Here is a 22,027-nt window from a genome sequence, read left to right as displayed (position 1 = left end):
AGTGGAAGACAGGAGTGCCTGGCGTGCTCTGGTCCATGGGGTCACGAAGAGTCGGACATGACTAAACGACTAAACAACAACGGGTGGTAGGGACTTCAGAAATTTGCTTAAGCTGCAACTCTCTATTCATATACCTGGGAGTAAGTCCCACTGAGCTTAATGAGGTTTACATTTGAATAGATGCATATAAGGTTGCACTGTTAATTGCTGTAATGTCAAAATGCACAGGTTATTAAGATTTCCGTGCGCCCCCATGGATTTCTCAGCAAGCCGCCCACTGTTTCTCTGCTCCTCTGTGCAGATTTAGGTTGTTGTTGTTGTGAATTGGAGCAGAAGGGAACCCTGCATAGGTGTCCATCGTAAGCCTTTGAAATGTTCCACAGATATATCTCTGCAGCAGCTGTTGCAGTCTTTGTAACATTATTAGCCTATGACTCAGAGGGATTTTTGTATTAGTGGATTCTGGCACGTAGCACAGCCCCAATAATTTCCAAGACCGGGGAAATCACTCCCGCTAAAGAAACGAGGAGGTATAGTGTGTGTAGATGAATCGACCAGACAGAAAATAGTCTGCACAAGCCATTTTACAAGATTGGTGTCATTTTCAAGCCCGTGGAGGCACACGCCGCAGAAGAATGAGTAAGTTTTCATCTGTCTAGGCACACCAGACTTGGCTGCAGTTGAAAACACCGCATATGCAACCAGTCTGAGATTTTTAGGAGGGCGATTTTTGTCTCTCAAGCTTATTTGTGTAATTGTGTCAAAGCAGGGGATGTTTCTCTCATAACCTAGTTTGTAAAATTATGGCTGCAATCCTGTACCCACTTACCTGGGAGTAAACACCACTGAAAACAACAGGACTTACTTTTGAGAAGACAGCATGCATAGGGACAAGGGGCAGACAGCAACAAATTTGTGTGTTCCTCTTCCTGATATGCTTCAAATAGATCTCTAAAACGTCTTCATGTTCAAGTTTTTAATTATGTCTTTATGGATTACTATTATTATGTACTTTGTACCTTGGAAGCTGCCTTGATGTATTTTATGAATGTGTAATAAATAAACGTCAGCATTTTCCAAGTGTTAACTAAGCTTCTGATTGTCAGGGAGGTTTGGAGACTTTTAAAACCGTAACATTTTTTAGGATTAATCACAAACATTCCAGTGAGGCAGCCACTTCCCGGATAACAGAGTCTACCCCCTCTGTAGTACATGTTTTGCATGTACAGTGGTACCTCAGGTTAAGTACTTAATTCATTCCGGAGGTCCGTACTTAACCTGAAACTGTTCTTAACCTGAAGCACCACTTTAGCTAATGGGACCTCCTGCTGACGCCGCGCCGCCGGAGCACAATTTCTGTTCTCATCCTGAAGCAAAGTTCTTAACCCAAGGTAATATTTATGGGTTAGCGGAGTCTGTAACCCAAAGCGTATGTAACCTGAAGCGTATGTAACCTGAGGTACCACTGTACTGTAATATGTAGCTATACAAGTAACCCAGGACAACGAAGTCCAATTGCATACCCTCTACAATACTCTATTTCTCCCTCCCTAAAATGTTGGATTTACGTTACATTTCAAATCGTATTGCAACTACTCGGTTAGACAGGTGATACCAATAACTTATAGGCACCATAAATCACTTTGGAGGGTCCTTACTCAATGCATTTGATGGAACATTTCTTTTCAAACATATTTTTTCATAACTGGCAAAAGCTATATATGTCACACCAGAAGAAAAGTGCTTTCATCTTTTATGTATGTACAATATAAATTTGGTCTGCCCTGCATGAAGCTTATTTAAAAGATGATTTCAAACGCGTTGAGCTCACGTTAGAACTTATGCAATAATTCACGGATGTTCAGCCTGATCCTAGCCATATTAACCCTGATCATTCTCATTTGGACTTATTTCCAGGTAAGTTTATCTTGGATTGCATCCAAGGCCTGGTTGTGTCATTAGGCAGTAGATACTGGAGGGCAAAGAGCAATGACTAGATGCTCTGTTATAGAATTCGGTGATGACCTGTTCCTTCAGATCAGCGGCACAGCAATGGGCACCCGCATGGCCCCACAGTATGCCAACATCTTCATGGCAGATTTAGAACAACGTTTCCTAAACTCCTACCCACTCAAACCTCTCTTGTACCTGCGATACATTGACAATATTTTTATCATCTGGACACATGGTCAACAGACCCTGGACACCTTCCACCAGAAATTCAATGATTTTCACCCCACAATCAACCTAACAATGAATCAATCTATGCAAGAAATACATTTTTTGGACACTACTATAAAAATACAGGATGGGCGCATAGACACCACCTTATACCGTAAACCAACTGACTGACAAACATATCTACATGCCTCTAGCTACCATCCCAAACATACCAAACAGTCCATTGTATATAGCCAGGCACTACGTTACAGCCGCATCTGTTCCAATTCTACAGACAGAGACTCTCACCTAAGAGATCTACAGCAAACCTTTTTAGAACTAAAATACCCAGCAGATGAAGTTAGACAACAGATCAACAGAGCCAGACTGATACCCAGAGAGAACTTGCTGCAAGACAGACCCAAAAAAGAAAATAACAGAACACCTCTAGTCATCACATACAGCTCCCAAGTTAAAACAGTACAACGCATCATCAGAGATCTACAACCTCTCCTGGACAATGACAGTCTCTTTCTCAAGCTCTGGAAGGAAGACCTTTCATTGCCTACAGACAGCCACCCAATCTTAAACAACTCCCAACCCACAATAATACTACAACCAGACCTAACACGGACACTGGCACCAGAGCCTGCAATAAACCCAGATGCCAACTTTGCTGCCACATACACCCGGACAACACCATTACTGGCCCCAACAACATCACACATACCATCTCGGGACTATTTAATTACTCATCGTCTAACATTGTGTATGCCATCAAATGCCAACAGTGTCCTTCAGCTCTCTATATTGGACAAACAGGCCAGATCTTACGCCAAAGAATAAACGGACATAAATCGGACATCAGGAATCACAAGACAGAGAAACCAGTAGGAGAACACTTCAATCTCCCAGGACATTCTATACAAGATCTCAAAGTAGCTGTTTTACTACAAAGGAATTTCAGAAATAGACTGGAAAGAGAAGCTGATGAATTGCAACTTATCACCAAACTTAAAACCATGGAGACACCTGGTCTGAACAAAGACCTTGGATTCTTATCTCATTATACATGACAAAGCCATTTTTCACCTTCTCACCCCTTGCTTTTTCCTGTAAGACCTATTGCAGTCGTTAAGAGTCGTCAACAGGCTCATCACAGCTATCTGCCAATCACCCATTCCCACCACCCTTCTGAGTAATACCCCTCCCCACCTTCTCACTATATAGAAGGATCTGGAGACTTCTGTTTCAGTGTATCTGAAGAAGTGTGCATGCACACAAAAGCTCATACCAAGAACTAACTTAGTTGGTCTTTAAGGTGCTACTGGAAAAAATGTTTTGTTTTGACTAGATGCTTAGGGGACAGAGTTGCTTGAACCCCAAGACTCATCCTTTGTCCCCATCACCACCACTGAAGTAAGATTCAGTCCTGAGGCCAGTCAGCATTTGTAAGTGGAGTAGGAGGTGTGTCTCCTTCTCTTTCACCTTGGGCAACAATATGGCATGTGCAGGCTCTGAATTTGCATGCTGAAAACTTTTTAAAGCCTAGATACCACGGTGTGCTTGTATGCATATATGGACATGAATTATAGTGACAGCCCACATACTCATATTTTCAAGATCACAAATGTTTCTGTTTCCTTTTTTTAAAAAAGTAATCTTTATTGGTTGTTAATAATAATAATAATAATAATAATAATAATAATAAAGTAATCTTTATTGGTTAATAATAATAATAATACTTTATTATTTCTACCCCGTCCATCTGGCTGGGTTTCCCCAGCCACTCTGGGTGGCTTTCAACAGAACATTAAAAGCAGAATAAAACTTCAAACATTAAAAACTTCCCTAAACAGGGCTTGCCTTCAGGTGTCTTCTAAAAGTCAGGTAGTTGTTTATTTCCTTGACATCTGATGGAAGGGCATTCCACACAGCAGGTGCCACTACTGAGAAGATTCCCTGCAACCTCATTTCTCGCAGTGAGGGAACCACCAGAAGGCCCTCAGCGCTGGACCTCAGTGTGCAGGCTGAATGATAGGGGTGGCGATGCTCCTTCAGGTGTATTGGGCCAAGGTCGTTTAGGGCTTTAAAGTTCAGCACCAACACTTTGAATCAAATCATGAAACAAAACAAAAGAAGCACTAAATATCTCTTACAAACAAAAAAACAATAGAACAATACATCACAAATTCACAACCATCAACTTGCAACACTCCAAATGTTGCTGTTTCCATCCAATTCTGAGACACTCGTTTTTAAGATCTGGCATACGTTAAATGTGTTTCCTCATGCCATCGACATTCTCGGAGAAGGCGATGAGAAGGCATGGTTATCTTGAAACACACTGCACAAGAGCAGAACGGTATGCGGAGGCCTGATCAGGGATAAGAATCTGTCCCTAGATCACTGAGATCTTTGTTCTCTCCCTTTGCTCATTTGTACTCTGGCAGATTCATATTACAACGACACATTCTTCTCCTCTCCCAGTAGAACTCTCTCCATAATTCCAGCTGCAACTGGAGAGAAGAGACATTATATAACAGAGAACTCATTCATGAATGGTTTGTCAGTGGAATCGCGTTGTCTTAATGTAAAACAATTTGACAGTAAGCTGTCACTAAAGAAGAAGTGTCGAAATGTAGAGCTTTGTGCCAATGGCTGCTTGAAATTCTCCACCCTATTTGTGGACAGAGGAATTGGGGAACCACTTCAGGAAATCTCTCCATGGGGAGAAGGGTGTGGCTTGGAGAGCCAGTGTGGTGTAGTGGTTAAGAGCGGTAGTCTTGTAATCTGGGGAATGGGGTGAGCGTCCCCGCTCCTCCGTATGCAGCTGCTGGGTGACTTTGGGCTAGTCACACTTCTCTGAAGTCTCTCAGCCTCACTCACCTCACAGAGTGTTTGTTGTGGGGGAGGAAGGGAAAGGAGAATGTTAGCCGCTTTGAGACTCCTTCGAGTAGTGATAAAGCGGGATATCAAATCCAAACTCTTCTTCAAATCCAATAACAACAGAACAGGATTTTTGTTGTGGTTGCCACAGCGAAGCTACTGTGTGGCAGCCTGGCAACCATTCACATCCTCCGCAATGCCACAGAACTAATTTTGTTCCAGGGTATTGGTGGAGAATTGTCAGAGAAAGTTCAGCAGTTGCCTTCCTTTTCTAGGAGAGAAAAAAAGGGGGGTCAGAATTTTTCTTATAAAAACATGTCTTCTGAGAAATGTTGACCTTGAAAGAAAAGACAAGACTGGGAGAACCGACATGTAAATGGGAAAGATCCATTGCTGTATCAACGGAGTACCAGATAAAAGTATTTCACAGTGCATGTTAATTGAGGTAGTGTAGGGGACAGGATGCTAAAAGATCAATAGAGGCTATGATGCTGACCTCTGCAGGAGGTATTTAATTCAATTTTCAAAAAGTCACCTAAGCAAAAACAACGCCATTGTAGATATAGATATATTCAGAGAATAGATATGACTCTGCAGATAGATTTGACAAATGGCATCAGCCTAACGCTGGGCGGCGTCCGTATTATCTGAATTAAGAGCAGCCATGATGTTTCCAGAACACAAAGATTACTTGCAAAGACACAGAGGCTCTGTCTTCTCCCTTTCTAAAAGAAGAAATCCATTATTGCTGAAGCATGACTGGTGGAACTGCTATCTGTCTAGGGTGAAAACAAGTCAGAGGGAAAACAGCCAATGAATTGCTTCTGAAAGAGCGTAGTCACTTTTCTGCTCAAAGAACAGCAGCAGCTGCTGCCATGAGTCTGGCATTCTGTTCACTAGGACGATGCATTTTATCTCTTTAGCTTTTTGCCAAAGATTTGTGACAAACTCTGGCGCCCAGGGGCGCCAACCTGAATAAAATATTGGGGGGTGGGGGGTAGGTAAGCCCTGCCCTGCATAATCAATCACATGATGAGGCACGCACACACCATTTGAAAGGCAATGCCCGTCAACTTTTGGGGGGAACTACCCCCTCAAATATTTTATGGGGTGGGGGCGAAGACCCCTCAGCCCCTAGGAGTTGGCTCCTATGCTAGAGCCCTGAATAGAAACATAGACTAGAAACCTGCAGCCAATGACATGGATAGTTGGTTTAAGCCAACCTTCAGCAATCTGGTATCTACAACTCCCCCAGTCACTACAGCCAGTTGTGACTGATGCAGTTGAACTAGGTAGAGGGCCTTCTCGGTTATTCTTATTATTATTATTATTATTATTATTATTATTATTTATACCCCGCCCATCTGGCTGGGTTTCCCTAGTCACTCTGGGTGCCTCCCAACAGAATATTAAAAACATGATAAAACATCAAATATTAAAAGCTTCCCTAAACAGGACTGCCTTCAGATGTCTTCTAAAGGTCAGGTACAGTCATACCTCGGGTTAAATATGCTTCAGGTTGTGTTCCATGGCGACCCGGAAGTAACAGAACAGGTTACTTCCGGGTTTCGCCGCTCGCGCATGCGCAGATGCTCAAAATGACCACACGCATGCACAGAAGTGGCAAATCGCGACCCGCGCACGCACAGACGTGGGGTGCGTTCTGCTCAGGGTCCGAACAGGGCTCCGGAACGGATCCTGTTCGCATCCAGAGGTACCACTGTAGTTGTTTATTTCCTTGACATCTGGTGGGAGGGTGCCACTACTGAGAAGGACCTCTGCCTGGTTCCCTATAACCTCACTTTTCGCAATGAGGGAACCGCCAGAAGGCCCTCGGCGCTGGACCTCAGTGTCTGGGCTGAACGATGGAAGTGGAGATGCTCCTTCAGGTATACTGGGCCAAGGCCGTTTAGGGCTTTATAGGTCAGCACCAACACTTTGAATTGTGCTCGGAAACGTACTGGGAGCCAATGTAGGTCTTTCAGAACCAGTGTTATATGGTCTCAGCGGCCACTCCCAGTCACCAGTCTAGCTGTCGCATTCTGGATTAGTTGTAGTAGCAACATCCCTTCCATCAGATGATCCAGAATTCACCAGGATGTAGTTCTGGCACCTCTCAGGTGGGTGCTATATTGCCATTATAAAAGAACAAGGGAGGCGATCGTGGTGAGCTCAGCCACCTCTTTTTCTCAAAAAATAGCACTGGCTACTGGCCAATATGAACCAGGCCTAAGAAAGAAATGCTAGAAAGAACATGTGTTGTAAATGAAGTAAGGGAGAACAGAACTCTACAAAACTGATTATGAAGCATTTGATTGAAAATCATTAGGTGATGATGTAGCTAATGTAGTAATTGTGTGACTGGCTAGGCAGATAGTGTCTTTCACTACGATACAGATATATGAACTAAAGTGGAAAGGGAGTCGGGTATACATTTTGTCCTATGTTCCAACACCACGGAATGGGACGCTAGAACCTATAACCTTTCTAAATAGATAAAAGACTGAGGACTCAGCTACATTGGCAAAGAAAAAACGCTTTACATGTGTTGATTGTGCATTCTAACACTGCGACACCAGATGGCGCCGTGGAGTTCCGTTTTTCGCTTACCCGATTTCTCGTGCAAAGTTTTGCAACGCGTTTAACCGAAATGCTTCCTTGATGTGTCTAGATCTAGCCTGGGTTTTGCACTACCCCAAACTGGTCATCATATTTGCACGTGCCATTTTGTCAGAGCACCAGATGGGAGAAACTGATTGTGTTCATATCTCTCCCTCTTCCTTAAAAGCAAGAACCATCAAATGCTGGAAAGTGACATGTTAGTGTATCAGTGATGAGCACGCATCTACTAATCAGTCATGCCATCAAACAATACTAGGTTTTGTTTTACCAGGCTACTGTAGATGCCTACCAGGCTTATGCATCTACTCAGTTAGATCTATTAGAGTTGTCAGATGTCACAGAAAGGAAAGCAGAAAGGCCGTGACTTATCTTTGAAGATATAGCAGTTCTTTCACCTCTGAAAGTAAGTTGGTGGAATGATGTAGCAGCTTGTATAACACTGATTTATTTATATTCCTCCCGTCTTTGAACGTGAGTCATCAGAAAGCAGTTAATCACAAGCTAGGGGTTCTCATCTTATCTCCAAGAAAAGTGGCATAACATACTTACTGCAGCACACAAAAGCCACATAAATTTGCAAAAACAGTCTGAGGTTGAAATCAATTTAGTTTATTCTGTTTAATTAGTTTGCCATCTCTGCTTCACACTTCCCCTTAAGCAAGAAACTATGACAACAGATTAAAGCCAAGGTCCCATTTTCCCACAGATCATAATTTGCATAATATAGCGTTTTTACATCGAGAGAAGACTTTGGTCCTGGTGTAAACAAGCAAACTAGAGAAAGTTGCTTAAATGTGAATTTCATACAATTGTTTATGCTTAAACATGTAATATATATATATGAACACAAATTACAAGGTCTCATGGTACTCTAGAATGCATGGTTGTTTTTTTGAAAAAAAATTCAATATGCCCCCAAATTAGATTTCCTGTTTTGCCATTAAACATGGAAATAAAATTTTATTCTGGCATATACATGATTCATGGTTTTCCTCTGATTAAATTATTGGAAGAAACCAAGATGCTGATCAAAAGCACATGCTTACTAGATGTTGCATATGAGCAAATTAACCCATTGCATTATTGTAGCAATAATAAATCATGTATTATTCAAGCCACCTTATCCGCAGGAATAGGATTTACCTTAGCTCAAGTGGGAAATTTGCCAGTTCAGTGGTTCCTCTAAACAGCTGCCACTGGCAGGGTTTTAAATTTAGACATGACAAATGCTCTCCTCTGAGTGTGGCCCAGCTGCTGCTCAGAGGCACAGTCTGAGAATGCACCAGGTAGTCTTAGGATGAGGGAATCAGAGCGCTAGATTGAACCAGAAGGCTGTTTAGTCTGATCTCCATCACAAAGCACGTCCATCACTGCCACTGCCCTCCACAGATTGGACAGGTAACATTTTACAATCATTGTTATCCTCACCTCCCTTCTAATAAGCAAAGTATGACCTGTAGATCTGAATCATGTTGAGATCTATGAGCCTCTCTTGGATATTAAAGTAGAAGTGAGGAAGAAGCAATAATTGCTTGCATTTCTTTGAGAAATCTGAACCAGCTCAAAATGTACTGTATAACTACATGGGTGCTAAACATGGGTGCTAAAAGGGTGAGCCACACTCTGGACATCAAAAAAAGTATTTCCAACAAACGCTAAAACATTTTTGTTTAGGCAAGCCTCTCCAGACATGTAGAATGTTGACATGGATCTTAAGCGGATTTTAAATGTTTTTTGAATATTTTAACTACAGTTGTTTTTAACTTTTCTTTACTGGTATTACAACCAAGCAAGCTGAAATTTTGTGAAGTAAATAAATAAATAGCTCGCAGTCATTCTAGTTGCCAGGAGATCAGTGAGTGCTGATATTCATGCGTGATGAATATTGTCAAGAGATACACCAGTGAATGTTGACAGTCACCTACATGCAACATTCATGTGCACATATATATGAAAAATGGATAAATACATCTTTTTCACAAAATTAATTTGGGAGTGTTGGGATTCACATGTGAATGTCAACATTTCCCAAATTTTGAATATCTGCAGCAGATATACAGTGGTACCTCGAGTTACATACGCTTCAGGTTACATACGCTTCAGGTTACAGACTCCGTTAACCCAGAAATAGTACCTCGGTTGAAGAACTTTGCTTCAGGATGAGAACAGAAATTGAGCAGCGAGGCGCGGTGGCAGCAGGAGGCCCCATTAGCTAAAGTGGTGCTTCAGGTTAAGAACAGTTTCAGGTTAAGAACGGACCTCCGGAACGAATTAAGTACTTAACCTGAGGTACCACTGTAGTATCACTCATTCTCATAGCGATCTTCGGGGATGAGCGCCGGCAGAAATGGAGTCCAGATGGTGCCGCTGATAAACATGATTTGCAGAAATATTAAAAAGTTACGATGTGAGAATACATAATGTAGGGGAAACAACAGCAGCCCTGTGAGGTTTGAGTGTGTCCAGGAGCCACAGAATATTGAGTATTGTTTGGTTTTTAAAAAAAGGAAACAGAAAACAAAGAGAAGAAATGGGATGCCCAGCTTGAGTTCCTTCCAGATTATAGCATCCTCTAAGAACAGTCTGGCAGGAACTCTTAAATAGGAGCATTACAGCCAGGAGGTGAAGATACTTGGCAACATTTTGTTACTGGCCCCACTTCTCCCCTTACATGAGAAACAAATATATGTCACACTGATTTAGTCTCCTTACCTCCCAGGTACCCTTTTCCTATTTCCTGCTAGGGACTGTAACAAATAATCACACGCAATGCTAACATCTGTGGAGCGGCTAGACACAGAAGCACAGCCGAGCTGAGAATACTGCAGCCTAATGATGCAGAGAATAACCTATTATTTTCCGGCAGCAGGCTGTTACTAGCAGGTTTTCTGGCGCAAGGCCTGGGTGGAATTCACTTACCTTTCTAAACCGCAAACCTACATTTCACATCGTGTAGCACACAACTTCTCCTTTCGTGATAACTGGGGATTATTTTTGAAACAAACCCAAGGTCTGCAAAACCACCCCAGTCTCAGTGCGTAATCTTTCACCTGGCACAGAATGTCACGTCAGTTTGCATAACTGCAATTTCCCTTCGCTGTAGAACATGCAAAGATATCTCTCTCATATCTAGTCCTGCCACTGAGATTCTGTCATATGGTGTGCTTAGCATATTCTGTTAAGAAAAGCATTTCCTTTCATTCAGAGAAAAGGCAAGCCATTCAAGTTTCATTTGTGAAGGTCACAATGTTAGCCTTTGTCAGGCATATCTGAGTGTGATGACCTTCTCAGAACAATAGCGGTTATATTTGTTTCTATTTATTCCACTTCAGTTTGGCAGGCAATAGTTTGTGTTTTAATGGTATAACCGTCAAACACTGTGGAATCAAGAAGCCCTGCAGAATGAAAACTCTGTAGCAGCATTTATTTTAAAAACCTTACCAGAGCCCTCCATGCTTAAATTAGAAATGTTTTATTTTACGCCTCTGACATTGTGAATCGGCTTTTCTTTGCCTGTTAACTATTGTGCAAATTGTCAGAGCTAGTGTCAAAATAAGTCAGAAAGCAAAATGCTGCTGATGTTTCTCCCCCGGAGGAAACTATAGCTTGATCTTCCTTCTTTTTCTCATCTTGTAGGGGAAGAGGGCTTGATTTCACACTGATGTAGATTTGTCAATGTGTGGCAATCTGGGTGTTAGCTCACAGCTCTGTGGTTGAAAAGTCTGGATGAAACAAAGTGCTGAAGAAAGACTTATTTCCATAAACATAATGCTCAGAGTAATTGTTTAAAAGCCTTCTGTTAGCTGAGCTCTCACAATGACTATGGATATGTGTTGGGGGAGATTTAAATGGTTGTGTCTTTTTTTTTAAGAAACTCAGTTTAACATTGTGTTAAAGAATCGAAATTACAAATCAACTCGCAAACCAGGTTGACATAAAAATGGTCATAAAAGTAATTTAAGTTTTCCTCATTTGTTTTGTTGGGGGTTTCTGAACCCATTTCAATAGGTTTACTCTGAGTAAAACTCGGATGAATGGGTCCAATGGGTCTACTCTGAGTAAAACTCAGTTGAACGCTGCCCATTAAGTTCCATGAATGATACATGGCAAGAAATACAGTTAATTGTTGAGGGAGAGAGGATAATTGACCAAATAAGTTTTTAAAACAAATATCAAAAGCAAATTCAGGTGTTGTATGCAGCTACAAGAAAACAGATGTCAGTGGTCCAATCAGCAAGAAATAATGTGTAGCAGATCAATAAAGTACAGTGGTACCTCGGGTTACAGATGCTTCAGGTTACAGACTTCGCTAACCCAGAAACAGTACCTGGGGTTAAGAACTTTGCTTCAGGATGAGAACAGAAATCGTGCTCCGGTGGCGCGGTGGCAGCAGCAGGCCCCATTAGCTAAAGTGGTACCTCAGGTTAAGAACAGACCTCCAGAGCGAATAAAGTTCTTAACCCGAGGTACCACTGTATTTATATATATTATCACCCATTGCCCCCCTCCTCAGCTTACGAACTTTGTTAAACAAATTTGATCCATCACTACAGACTTATGCATTTATAAGTGACAGGCAAAGTATTGGGTAAGGGATGCGGGTGGCGCTGTGGGTAAAACCTCAGCGCCTAGGACTTGCTGATCTCATGGTCGGCGGTTCGAATCCCCGCGATGGGGTGATCTCCCGTCGTTCAGTCCCAGCTCCTGCCCACCTAGCAGTTCGAAAGCACCCTTAAGTGCAAGTAGATAAATAGGTACCGCTTTATAGTGGGAAGGTAAACGGCGTTTCCGTGTGGTGCTCTGGTGCCGGTTCGCCAGAACAGCTTCGTCACGCTGGCCACATGACCCGGAAGTGTCTGCGGACAGCGCTGGCTCCCGGCCTCTAGAGTGAGATGAGCGCACAACCCTAGAGTCTGTCAAGACTGGCCCGTACGGGCAAGGGTACCTTTACCTTTAAGTATTGGGTAAATTAGTTAACTCAACCACAAGCTTAGTCAAACCACAAAAATTAGTGTAAGCTTATTCAACCCAATTTCAGAACATAACGCAAACATAGTTTCTCTGAGAAGAACCTGTGGTTCAGCATCTGTTCAGTTATACTGTATGGTAACTATAAATAATTATCCTAGACTAGTTCCAACTGCAAGTGCTGAACCAAACAGATGCAGAGGACTCAACAGAGCAGCATGCAAAGCTACCAATCGTAAGTGTTCAAAATAGTTGGCTAATGTAATAAGAGGTGACAGCCATTTAGCTTCAGGCATACTTGGATTAAGCTGGTTATCCAGACCCATTTCAATTCGGCTGCAGATGTGGTTTTGGTCACTTTGGTTGATTAGCTGTGTTGGAAGGAGAACAAGGAGTGTGTGACCCCGCTAATTTTCCTTTACCAGCAGCTTTTGATGTTTTCCTTCTGAACAGGCTCAATGGGCAGAAGTTAGAGGCGCTGTTACAGTTGCGCTCCTGCATACAGGACCAGTTTCAGAGAACAGAAGTTTAAATTAGGGTTTTAAGGTTGGGTGTGATGTGACCTAGAGGAAAAACGAACAGAAACAGCAAAATAGGGTTAATAGAAAGATATTTAGCTCTCCCAGAAGCGTCTCTGCAAATGTGGTAGGCAGGAACCTGATACGTTGGAGCATATTTTCTTTTCATGTGATTTTGGCATTTATGCCAGAAGACAATTGTTAGAGGCCTTACAACTTAACAGGCTCGGTTCTATGCCGCCAACGGTTCAGGACCTGCTCTCGGACAAGAATGATCAAATTACTTTAATAGTGGCTAAATTTTTGAGTGCTGTCCATGTGGAAAGACTGGGCCATTATAGAGATTTAGCGGTTCTTGATTGGTCGGTGATGTGGTAGTGTTATACTGTATTATTTATGCAAATTGTTATGCCAAATTCGTATTTTCCACAATCTGTATATGGTGTTTGTTTTATAATGTGTGGTTTGCTATGACTAATAAAGGATTGATTGATTGATTGATTGATTGATTGATTGATTGAACAAAATAGGGTAAGTTCACCACAAGGTGCTTTTAAATAATAAAGTCGGGGAGGGGCGGAGAGAAACAGGAAAGAATGGGGGGGGGGAATTCAACAGTACAGAAAGTCTTTTGCTTCTGAAATTCTTCAGATGTTCTGTCTGTCTAAGGAAGAACCTCAAATATCACTTTAAGCAAATGATGGTGGCAACTCTCAAACAAGGATCTAGTTGCATGCATCTGACTCTACCTCAATGCCCCTCAAGGCATGATGTTTCCAGCAGCGATGTCACACTGGCCATGTGACCCGGAAGTGTCTCCGGACAGCGCTGGCCCCTGGCCTCTTAAGTGAGATGGGCGCACAACCCCAGAGTCTGTCAAGACTGGCCCGTACGGGCAGGGGTACCTTTACCTTTACCTTTAACCATGCCAAAGTAACGTGCAGGGCTTTTTTTCAGCCAGAACTCATTGGAACTGGGTTCCAGCACCTCTTTTGTGTGTTCCTGCCCCTCTGAAGTGCTGAGGTGCCATTTGGGGCTGTGTGTTGGAGGCGGGCAGCAGGCAAAAGAAGAGAGGTCCTTGCCGTAAAAAAGGCAAAACTCAACAGCTATGGCTGGTTGCTCCCCCAAAACAAAGTTCAACAACTTACCTCTTTTTCTAGAAAAAAAAGCCCTGGTAATGAAGGAAGGTGAAGACAGGTGACCCCACCTAGGCCCGAAGTCACCCCCCACCAAAGCAGGCTCAAAGCTTCTCAGAGCTTTTCAAAATCATTTTCTCAGCAGCTAAGCATCAGAAACATTCTGCTTGCTGTAACTAAAAAGATTGTAACAAAGGTGGGGAACACAGTCCATTGCTTCTCAGGCCTTTCTGATGCCTTCTGGCCTTGCTAAAGAACCACATTGCAACTTACTTTCTGTCCCGGAACCATGCCAGAACAAGAGATTGAAACATATCTGAACACTCTGAAACCCCTTTCCTGGGAAGGGCGCCAAGAGTCCCAATAGTCCCAAGACAGCTTTCTGTTCATGCTCAGAGGACTCTGGAAGGAAGAGAAAGGAGGAGGGATCTGGAAGGGGTATGTATGTTTGTGCACATCACTGTGAACTCGTGCATGCTTTTTGTGACTTATCACACTTGCTCCTTCTACCAGTTCATGGATGGTAGAAATAAAAGCCTTTTCTCCGAAACTATTCCTTGAGTGTCTGTTGACTCCCACTTCCCTTTCCCAGGCGCAATATTTTTCCCACCCAAGGGCAAAGCCTCATAAGGCTACAGTAACATGTGATGTAATTCAACTATTGCTGAAGCTATGTGACGTACCAGCTGCACAGAAGTTATATTCAGTAGTAGCTATGTTACTGTAGTCCGAGTACAAGCTTTCAAGTTCCCATGTTCACCACTAGTTGTGTGCATGTGTATGTTTGTGAGTGATCTCTTCCCCTACCTTGTTTTGTTTTGTTTTTTTTTTTTGCTTTGTTTGCCCATGATTAAGAGCTCTGAAGAACTCAAAAGCTTGCAGTTTTTCCACATCTTGGCTGACCAAATAAAGGTATTGTCCTAATGTTTTGTTTGCTTGCTTGCTGAATTTCTCTCATGGACCAACACAGCTGTTTTTCCTTTTCGTGTGATTTGGAAAGTGTTGATTTTAGGCATTCAGCTTCGGAATCCTGATCTGAAGGAAGACTATTTTGTATTACCTGAAGATGAGACGTTATCCTCTAATGGAACATTCCATAAAACTGCTAAGTAAACCTACCCAGTGAGGTTTATATTGACATTTCTACCAAGCACTCCACCTACATTTAATCTCTTGTCTGTGTTGCCACAAGGGCTACTTGGTTTCTGTTTTCATTTTGTCAATTTCCAAAGAAACCTGGGCGTTTCTCGTAAACTCCTGGACAATGACTGGTTTCTATATTTGCAAAAAAGGACAACAGCCATTGTGTGTTTTTACGTTCCAGCTTTCCAAGAGCTGATAGTAAATAGCACCCAATATAGTCTCATTTAAAAGTCTGCTTCATCTCTCACTCTATCTTAAAACTGATGAGAGGCACACAGAGATGGCTTTACTACCTACAATATTTTATTTTCTCCCCTGACGTAGGCACAGTATTGCTTTAATGCGGATTTTAAAATTTAACATAGGTCAAATATCTTTCTACGATTTCTACTTTTTATTTTCTTGGGGGGGGGTCCGCTGCCCGCTCCCCTGCCTATGGTCTCAAAAGTGGACAGGACCTGTGCTCAGTTGGTAGAGCACGAGACGCTTAAATCTCAGGGTCGTGGATTCGAATCCCACGTTGGACAGATGCTTCCTGCCCTGAAATCCACAACCACCCGCTTTCCTCTCCTCCTCCTCCTCCTATTGTCAAGCGAAGGGGTCCGCCTCAAGACGCGGCTCGTTCCATTCTTACCCAGTTTGGGGGGAGGCGATCAGAGAGAGGCTGGCACGATGGCGCGAACGAGGCAAGCCGCCCCCCCACCCCGTTCCGATCTGCCGGGAATGGAAGGCAGGCCTTCATCCGTGGATGAAGCGGCGCCTGACGCGGGCCTGGTGTTGTCAGGAGGGAGGGGATGAACAAGAGCCACCTCCCGCGGAACGCCAGTTGGTACGTTCCAGGGCAGCTGAGCGGGGGAGGAGCAGCAGCGGCGAGAGAGTGAGCGTCGCGCGCCTGCTGTCAGTTGGCCCGAGCGGCGAGCGCGAGAGGGGTGTCGTCGCGCATGTTGGCGGAGCTCTCGCGACTGCAGGCGTCGCTCTGGTGTCACAAGACATCTCCTCCCCCCTACCCCCAATATCTCCCGTTTTTTAATTCCCCCCAAAGGGTGGTGTTTTGGTTTGGTTTTTTTTCCCCTCTCGCTTCTTCTTTTTTTTTTTTGCGCAAGGCGAAAGGACGGAACCGTGAGGGAGCTTTTGTGAGGGAGAAGAAGGAAGACCCGAGTCGGGGGCGGGCGGGCAGGGTTGTTGGCTCGCTCGCCCTGAGAGGACGGCTGAGGCGCGATGCCCGTCGTGCAGAAAACCGTGTCCGAGCTGCGGTTCAGGGCGGAGGGTGAGTGGGGCTGCTCCGGCGGCTTTTTCTGCGTGTGAGGAGGGAAGGGAAGCGGGGAGGGAGTCCTCGTTGGCTGCTATCTTGTCATTTTACGGACCCAAACATCCCGAGTACATTCAATAAGGGAGCCTTTCGTGCTAATGGGGAAGGGATTCCTCGGCAGCCCCCTCGTCCCACGCCCCCCTTTTTGCTGCTCTTTTCTTCCGTTTTCGGAGGAAGGCGCTCTCTGTATTTCCCCGCCTTCCCTAGAAGCGCCCCTCACGGTGGCGCCTGGGCGAGCAAGCAGGTAGCAAAAGACATAACCCCCCTCACCCCCCCCCCCGGGTCACCTGCGCCCTTCTGGTTTTACCCACATACATTTCACCCCATTCCTGTCAGTATGTTATAGAAAGGGAGCAAGGGGTGCCAAGTTGAATAAAATATAGGGGGTGGGGGCAAAGGTAAGCCCCGCCCCACATAATCAATCTCACACACCATTTGAATGACAGTGTCCACCAACTTTGAGGGGGCCCATCCCCCCCTCAAATGTTTTATTGGGGGAAGGGCTGAAGGGACCCCGGCCCCTAGGAGTTGGCTCCTATGAGAGGGAAAGAGAAGAGCCTTTTTTTATCTAGCACCCCAACCCACACCCACACAAACCAGTTTAATTCTAGAACTACAGCCACATCACCTTGCCAACAAAGGTCCGTATAGTTAAAGCTATGGTTTTCCCAGTAGTGATGTATGGAAGTGAGAGCTGGACCATAAAGAAGGCTGATCGCCGAAGAATCAATGCTTTCGAATTATGGTGCTGGAGGAGACTCTTGAGAGCCCCATGGACTGCAAGAAGATCAAACCTATCCATTCTGAAGGAAATCAGCCCTGAGCGCTCACTGGAAGGACAGATCCTGAAGCTGAGGCTCCAATACTTTGGCCACCTCATGAGAAGAGAAGACTCCCTGGAAAAGACCCTGATGTTGGGAAGGATGGAGGGCACAAGGAGAAGGGGACGACAGAGGAAGAGATGGTTGGACAATGTTCTCAAAGCTACCAGCATGAGTCTGACCAAACTGCAGGAGGCAGTGGAAGACAGGAGTGCCTGGCGTGCTCTGGTCCAAGGGGTCACGAAGAGTCGGACACGACTAAATGACTAAACAACAACAACAACACAGCCACTCCACATAGAATCATAGCATCACAGTATTGTAGAGTTGGAAGGGAGCCCTGAGGGTCATCTAGTCCAACCTCCTGCAATTGGGGGGGGGGGTTGAACCCACGACCCTGAGATTAAGAGTCTTGTACTCTACCAGCTGAGATGCTGCCCCGTTTCCAACTGTGCTAGCAGCATGCACTCTCCTTTGTTCGAGGTATACAGTCTGGACCATCCTCCCCATCTCCGAGTCTGTTCCTCTGCATCTCGCTTGCGTTCATCTGACTGTCCTTTGACTGTCCTACCCTCACCCCCCAAAAAAAATATATATCCAGAAAATGGTCAGCATGCCTGACACAATGGAAGCATAGACAGTGGATATTCCACAGCTTTTGTTGTTTGCTGTATGTTTTGTGATCATCAGGCTGAGGGAGGAGAGAATTGCTATTTCATGTTCCTACTGTGGCAGGGATAGAAATAATAAAATCATTCTCATCAATACACTTAGGAGCCAACTTTAGGGACTTAGGTCCCTTTGCCCCCTCCCCCAATCAATGTTTTAGGGGGCAGCCCACTCACCCCCAAATTAAAGGGCATTGCCATTCAAATGATGTGTGTGTGCTGTGGTCATGTGATTGATTATGTGGTGTGGGACTTACCTGCCCCTCCAATATTTTATTCAAGTTGGCACCCCTGTCATAACGCAACCTTACAGTCAACTGTTGATGGTCTTCTACATGGTCCATGAAATCCACAGACAAAGATGACATTTCTACATATTCCGGGATTTCCAAGCAATGCAGGGAAAATGCATTAGTGTTTTGTTTTGTTTAGTTTTAAAAAAGGGAAAAAATCCAAAGAGAACTGGGTGTGCTCATTGCCCTTCATGGGCTGCAAAATGTTGGTGGCAGTTGAGCAACGGGGGGGGCGGGGTTGGCCTGCTCAAACCCTTAATAGTTTCCTGTAATATCCTGAAGCAGGGTGAGTTCACTGAGGGAATCACTCAGCCATGATTCCCTCTCCTTACCAGTATGAGTTTTTAAAGACGCTGATCCTTTTGAAGTTAATAGAGTACAAGGAGGCTGATTTTATAGACTCGGAGGCAGAACTCCTAACCGTTTAAAGTGTCTTATAAAAATAGGGATGTGTGCACTGAGGTTACACCTCTCAACCCCAACTCTCCTTCACCAGCTCTTTAGTACAGCAGAGGAAGGCGGGGAGGAAAAACACCTGCTTCCGTTCAGTTAGCTTTGGGGTAGATATGGAGCTTTCTGCTCATCTATTCCTAAACCTCAGTCAGTACTATAGGGCAGTTGCACTACAGCACCAAACTGCTGAAGCTCAGGGCTAGATGCAAAGGAAGCTACTCATCTTTCCCTGAAGCTCAGAAGTCTCATACCATTGCACTATGGGGATGATTTCTCAATAATTTAGCCTATCCCATAGTTCCTCATTGGCCCATAAATTGGACATCCTACTTTATAGGATTTAGATTCGCATTTTACCCATAAGTTCCATAATAATAGCAACTAAAATGTTCAAATCATGTCTCCTCTCTAATTCAGCATGCAATCTAGTCTACTTTTTGTAATTTTTGAAGATGGTTTTAAGGTTTCATTCATTTGCTTATTTATTTTTATTTATCTAGTATGTAGCAAGAGAGACAAAACTTCACACATTAAGTCTCAGTGTTTGGTAATAAAAATAATAAACTGAAACCTGTAAATGAAAGTAAATTTTTTGTTTGCTTGGATTTTTGCTTTGTTTGTACTCTTGCATGCAGTTAAAGATGCAAAAACAAAAGGGAGCCCTGGCAGTCATTCATTCAATGATGTGTTTACATCTTTAGTATAGCATTACTCATAGCTCCACAACTTTTGTATCGTATTTCCATATCTTGAATGCTTACACAATATTGGCACGAAGGCTTATGTCATGCTCTGTTTCAGTACAAGTTGTCTCACATTTTTGCATAGAAGAATTGTATACTTGTTAGCACTAATCAGATAAAAGCAGGCACAAGCAGTATTGCTTAACTTTTCATATTGGGAACAATGTGAATCAGTTTATAAAATGGATGGGGAAATATGAAGTAAGAAACTTGGCTGAAAATTTGGGACATTAATATTTGAAGATCTGTTGGGATTCATGAGCCACTTGATAAGATGAATAATGAACCAGTGTATTGGAGTAATAGTATAATAGAGGAGCATTGGTTTACTGGACTTAATGTAAAAACCAACACATTATTTGGCAGTTATATGAATATCAAAACAATTTCCGCAGTAGCTATAATAATTGCTTTATATTACTAAATGTAGTTAGTATCCCCATGTTAGTTTATATGGACTTAACAGATAAAGGGTAAGATATAGAAGAAATAATAATAATAATGCCAGTGGGAGCTATTTTAGAAAAGCTGATGTGAATTTTAATATGCATGTTTTAATGTACTGTAAATTTCTCCTGATGTTATATTTTTATCTTTTTGTTAACCGCTTTGATTTTTTTTTTTTACAATCAAGCAGTGTATAATTTTTTTGAAATACAGTGGTACCTCTGGATGCGAACGGGATTCATTCCAGATCCCTGCTCGCATCCTGAAGCGAACGCAACCCGTGCGGGTCGCGATTTGCCGCTTCCATGCATGCGTGTGACATTATTTTGAGCGCATGCGCAAGCGGCAAAATCCGGAAGTTGTGTGTTCCGTTACTTCCGGGTCACCACGGAGCACAACCCAAAAACGCTCAACCCAAAGCTACTTCAACCCGAGGTATGACTGTAATAATAACACTGGAAGGTATAAATTTGAATGAATGACTGCCAGCTTTCCCTTTCATTTTTGCAAGCATGACTGGATGACATATTTAGAAACAGTATTCACAAATAATATATTGCCTTGACTTGGCCATTCAGCAGTGAAAGGAAACTAAGGTCCCAATTAAACAACAACAATTTTAATTTCTCAGTTTTAAGAATTCTATTTTGGAAGCAAAAAATAAAATTAGGTATTTATTATTATATTTATATCCTGTCCTTCCTCCCCAAGGATCCTATTTCTTTCCTTGTAATTATTTCCCTCTCCAGCAATGAGGCTCACAAAGTCTGTTTTCTCCTGAACTTATCAATCACTTGAATTAGTCACACTCATTGGAAGGAATGGGAAATGGGAAAGTGTGCTCTCAAATGGAATAGAATAATTTTCTGCCATCCGCATCAAAGGAGGAGCACAGAAGTCACTTAGGCAGATTGTTTTCTGCCAAGAGAGCATGACTGAGCATAATTCCTATAGTAAAAGTTTAGGGTGGGACAAGAAATAATCTGAAAGTGTTTCTTTCCATAAATGGTATATCCTGTTCCTAGTCTTTGAATTTTCACAGATCTCAGTTATGCAGCTAACCCCTGGTAAAAACAAGGTGCTATGTGAGTGAGCCATGAGATGCTAGAACTTTCTGCTGTTGTTCTGAAAGCTAACTTCCTTGTTTGTTACAGTAAAACTGTATCTAAAACAAAATTCAAGCCAGTAAGGTTTGTCGTGTGTGTGGGTGGGTGGGTGGGTGCTTTAGGAATCATTGGAGACAGGGCTAATAAGGCTATCGGGAAATGATTTTGTAACATTTCCAAAATTTTATTGCCTCCCAAGCTACAAACCTCTGTTGTATATAACCAGAGGTGTTCTTCCAAAAATCTTCAAACCAACCAGACTCTGCTGTCTTTATATTATGGCCTAAGAACACTGCATCAAACAGTTTTGAGGAAACAAAATCTATTTTTAGTAAGATAGATTGGCTAAAACAAATATCAATATATTAATAGTAAAGGGTGGGTTAAATTTGCTTTTTTCAAATGTTGTTTTTGAGTGCCTGCCAAAACACAGAACTTTAGTTTTGCAATAATTTATAATTTGTCAGTTGTAAACAGTACTCCTAAAACCTTTTCAATATTCTTTTTTCTAACTAAAGTAACAAAATAATGTCATATTATCAACATATAGAACAATCAGTACTTTATAAATCTGAATTGGGGAGTGTATGTGTGAAATCAGGATTGCAGAATTATTTGACTACAGTGGTGCCCCGCAAGACGAATGCCTCGCAAGACGAAAAACCCGCAAGACGAAAGGGTTTTTCGGTTTTTGCATCGCTCCGCTAGACGATTTTCCCTATGGGCTTGCTTCGCAAGAAGAAAGCCCATA

General features: G+C 43.0%; 2 protein-coding genes across 4 annotated transcripts in view; one reads left to right on the top strand and one right to left on the bottom strand.

The window, feature by feature from the left end:
- Window positions 1-22,027, bottom strand: part of SHISA3 (shisa family member 3) — a gene marked incomplete at its 5' end in the record, with an annotated part of 208,680 nt that overhangs the window by 100,955 nt on the left and 85,698 nt on the right. The window lies entirely within an intron of this gene.
- Window positions 16,076-22,027, top strand: part of ATP8A1 (ATPase phospholipid transporting 8A1) — a 79,812-nt gene continuing 73,860 nt past the window's right edge. The window contains exon 1 of one of the 3 annotated variants that reach the window (XM_081924385.1): window positions 16,076-16,703. In XM_081924385.1, coding sequence (XP_081780511.1) covers window positions 16,655-16,703 — 49 coding nt within the window. In that variant the 5' untranslated portion in view covers window positions 16,076-16,654. The remainder of the gene's footprint in view (window positions 16,704-22,027) is intronic. The other 2 variants (XM_081924384.1, XM_081924386.1) reach the window with 2 other exon arrangements.

Source organism: Podarcis melisellensis, assembly GCF_964234715.1.
Source record: "Podarcis melisellensis genome assembly, chromosome: 9".
In the NCBI taxonomy this organism is placed as follows: domain Eukaryota; kingdom Metazoa; phylum Chordata; class Lepidosauria; order Squamata; family Lacertidae; genus Podarcis; species Podarcis melisellensis.
This window is presented reverse-complemented; position numbering and strand designations above follow the sequence as displayed.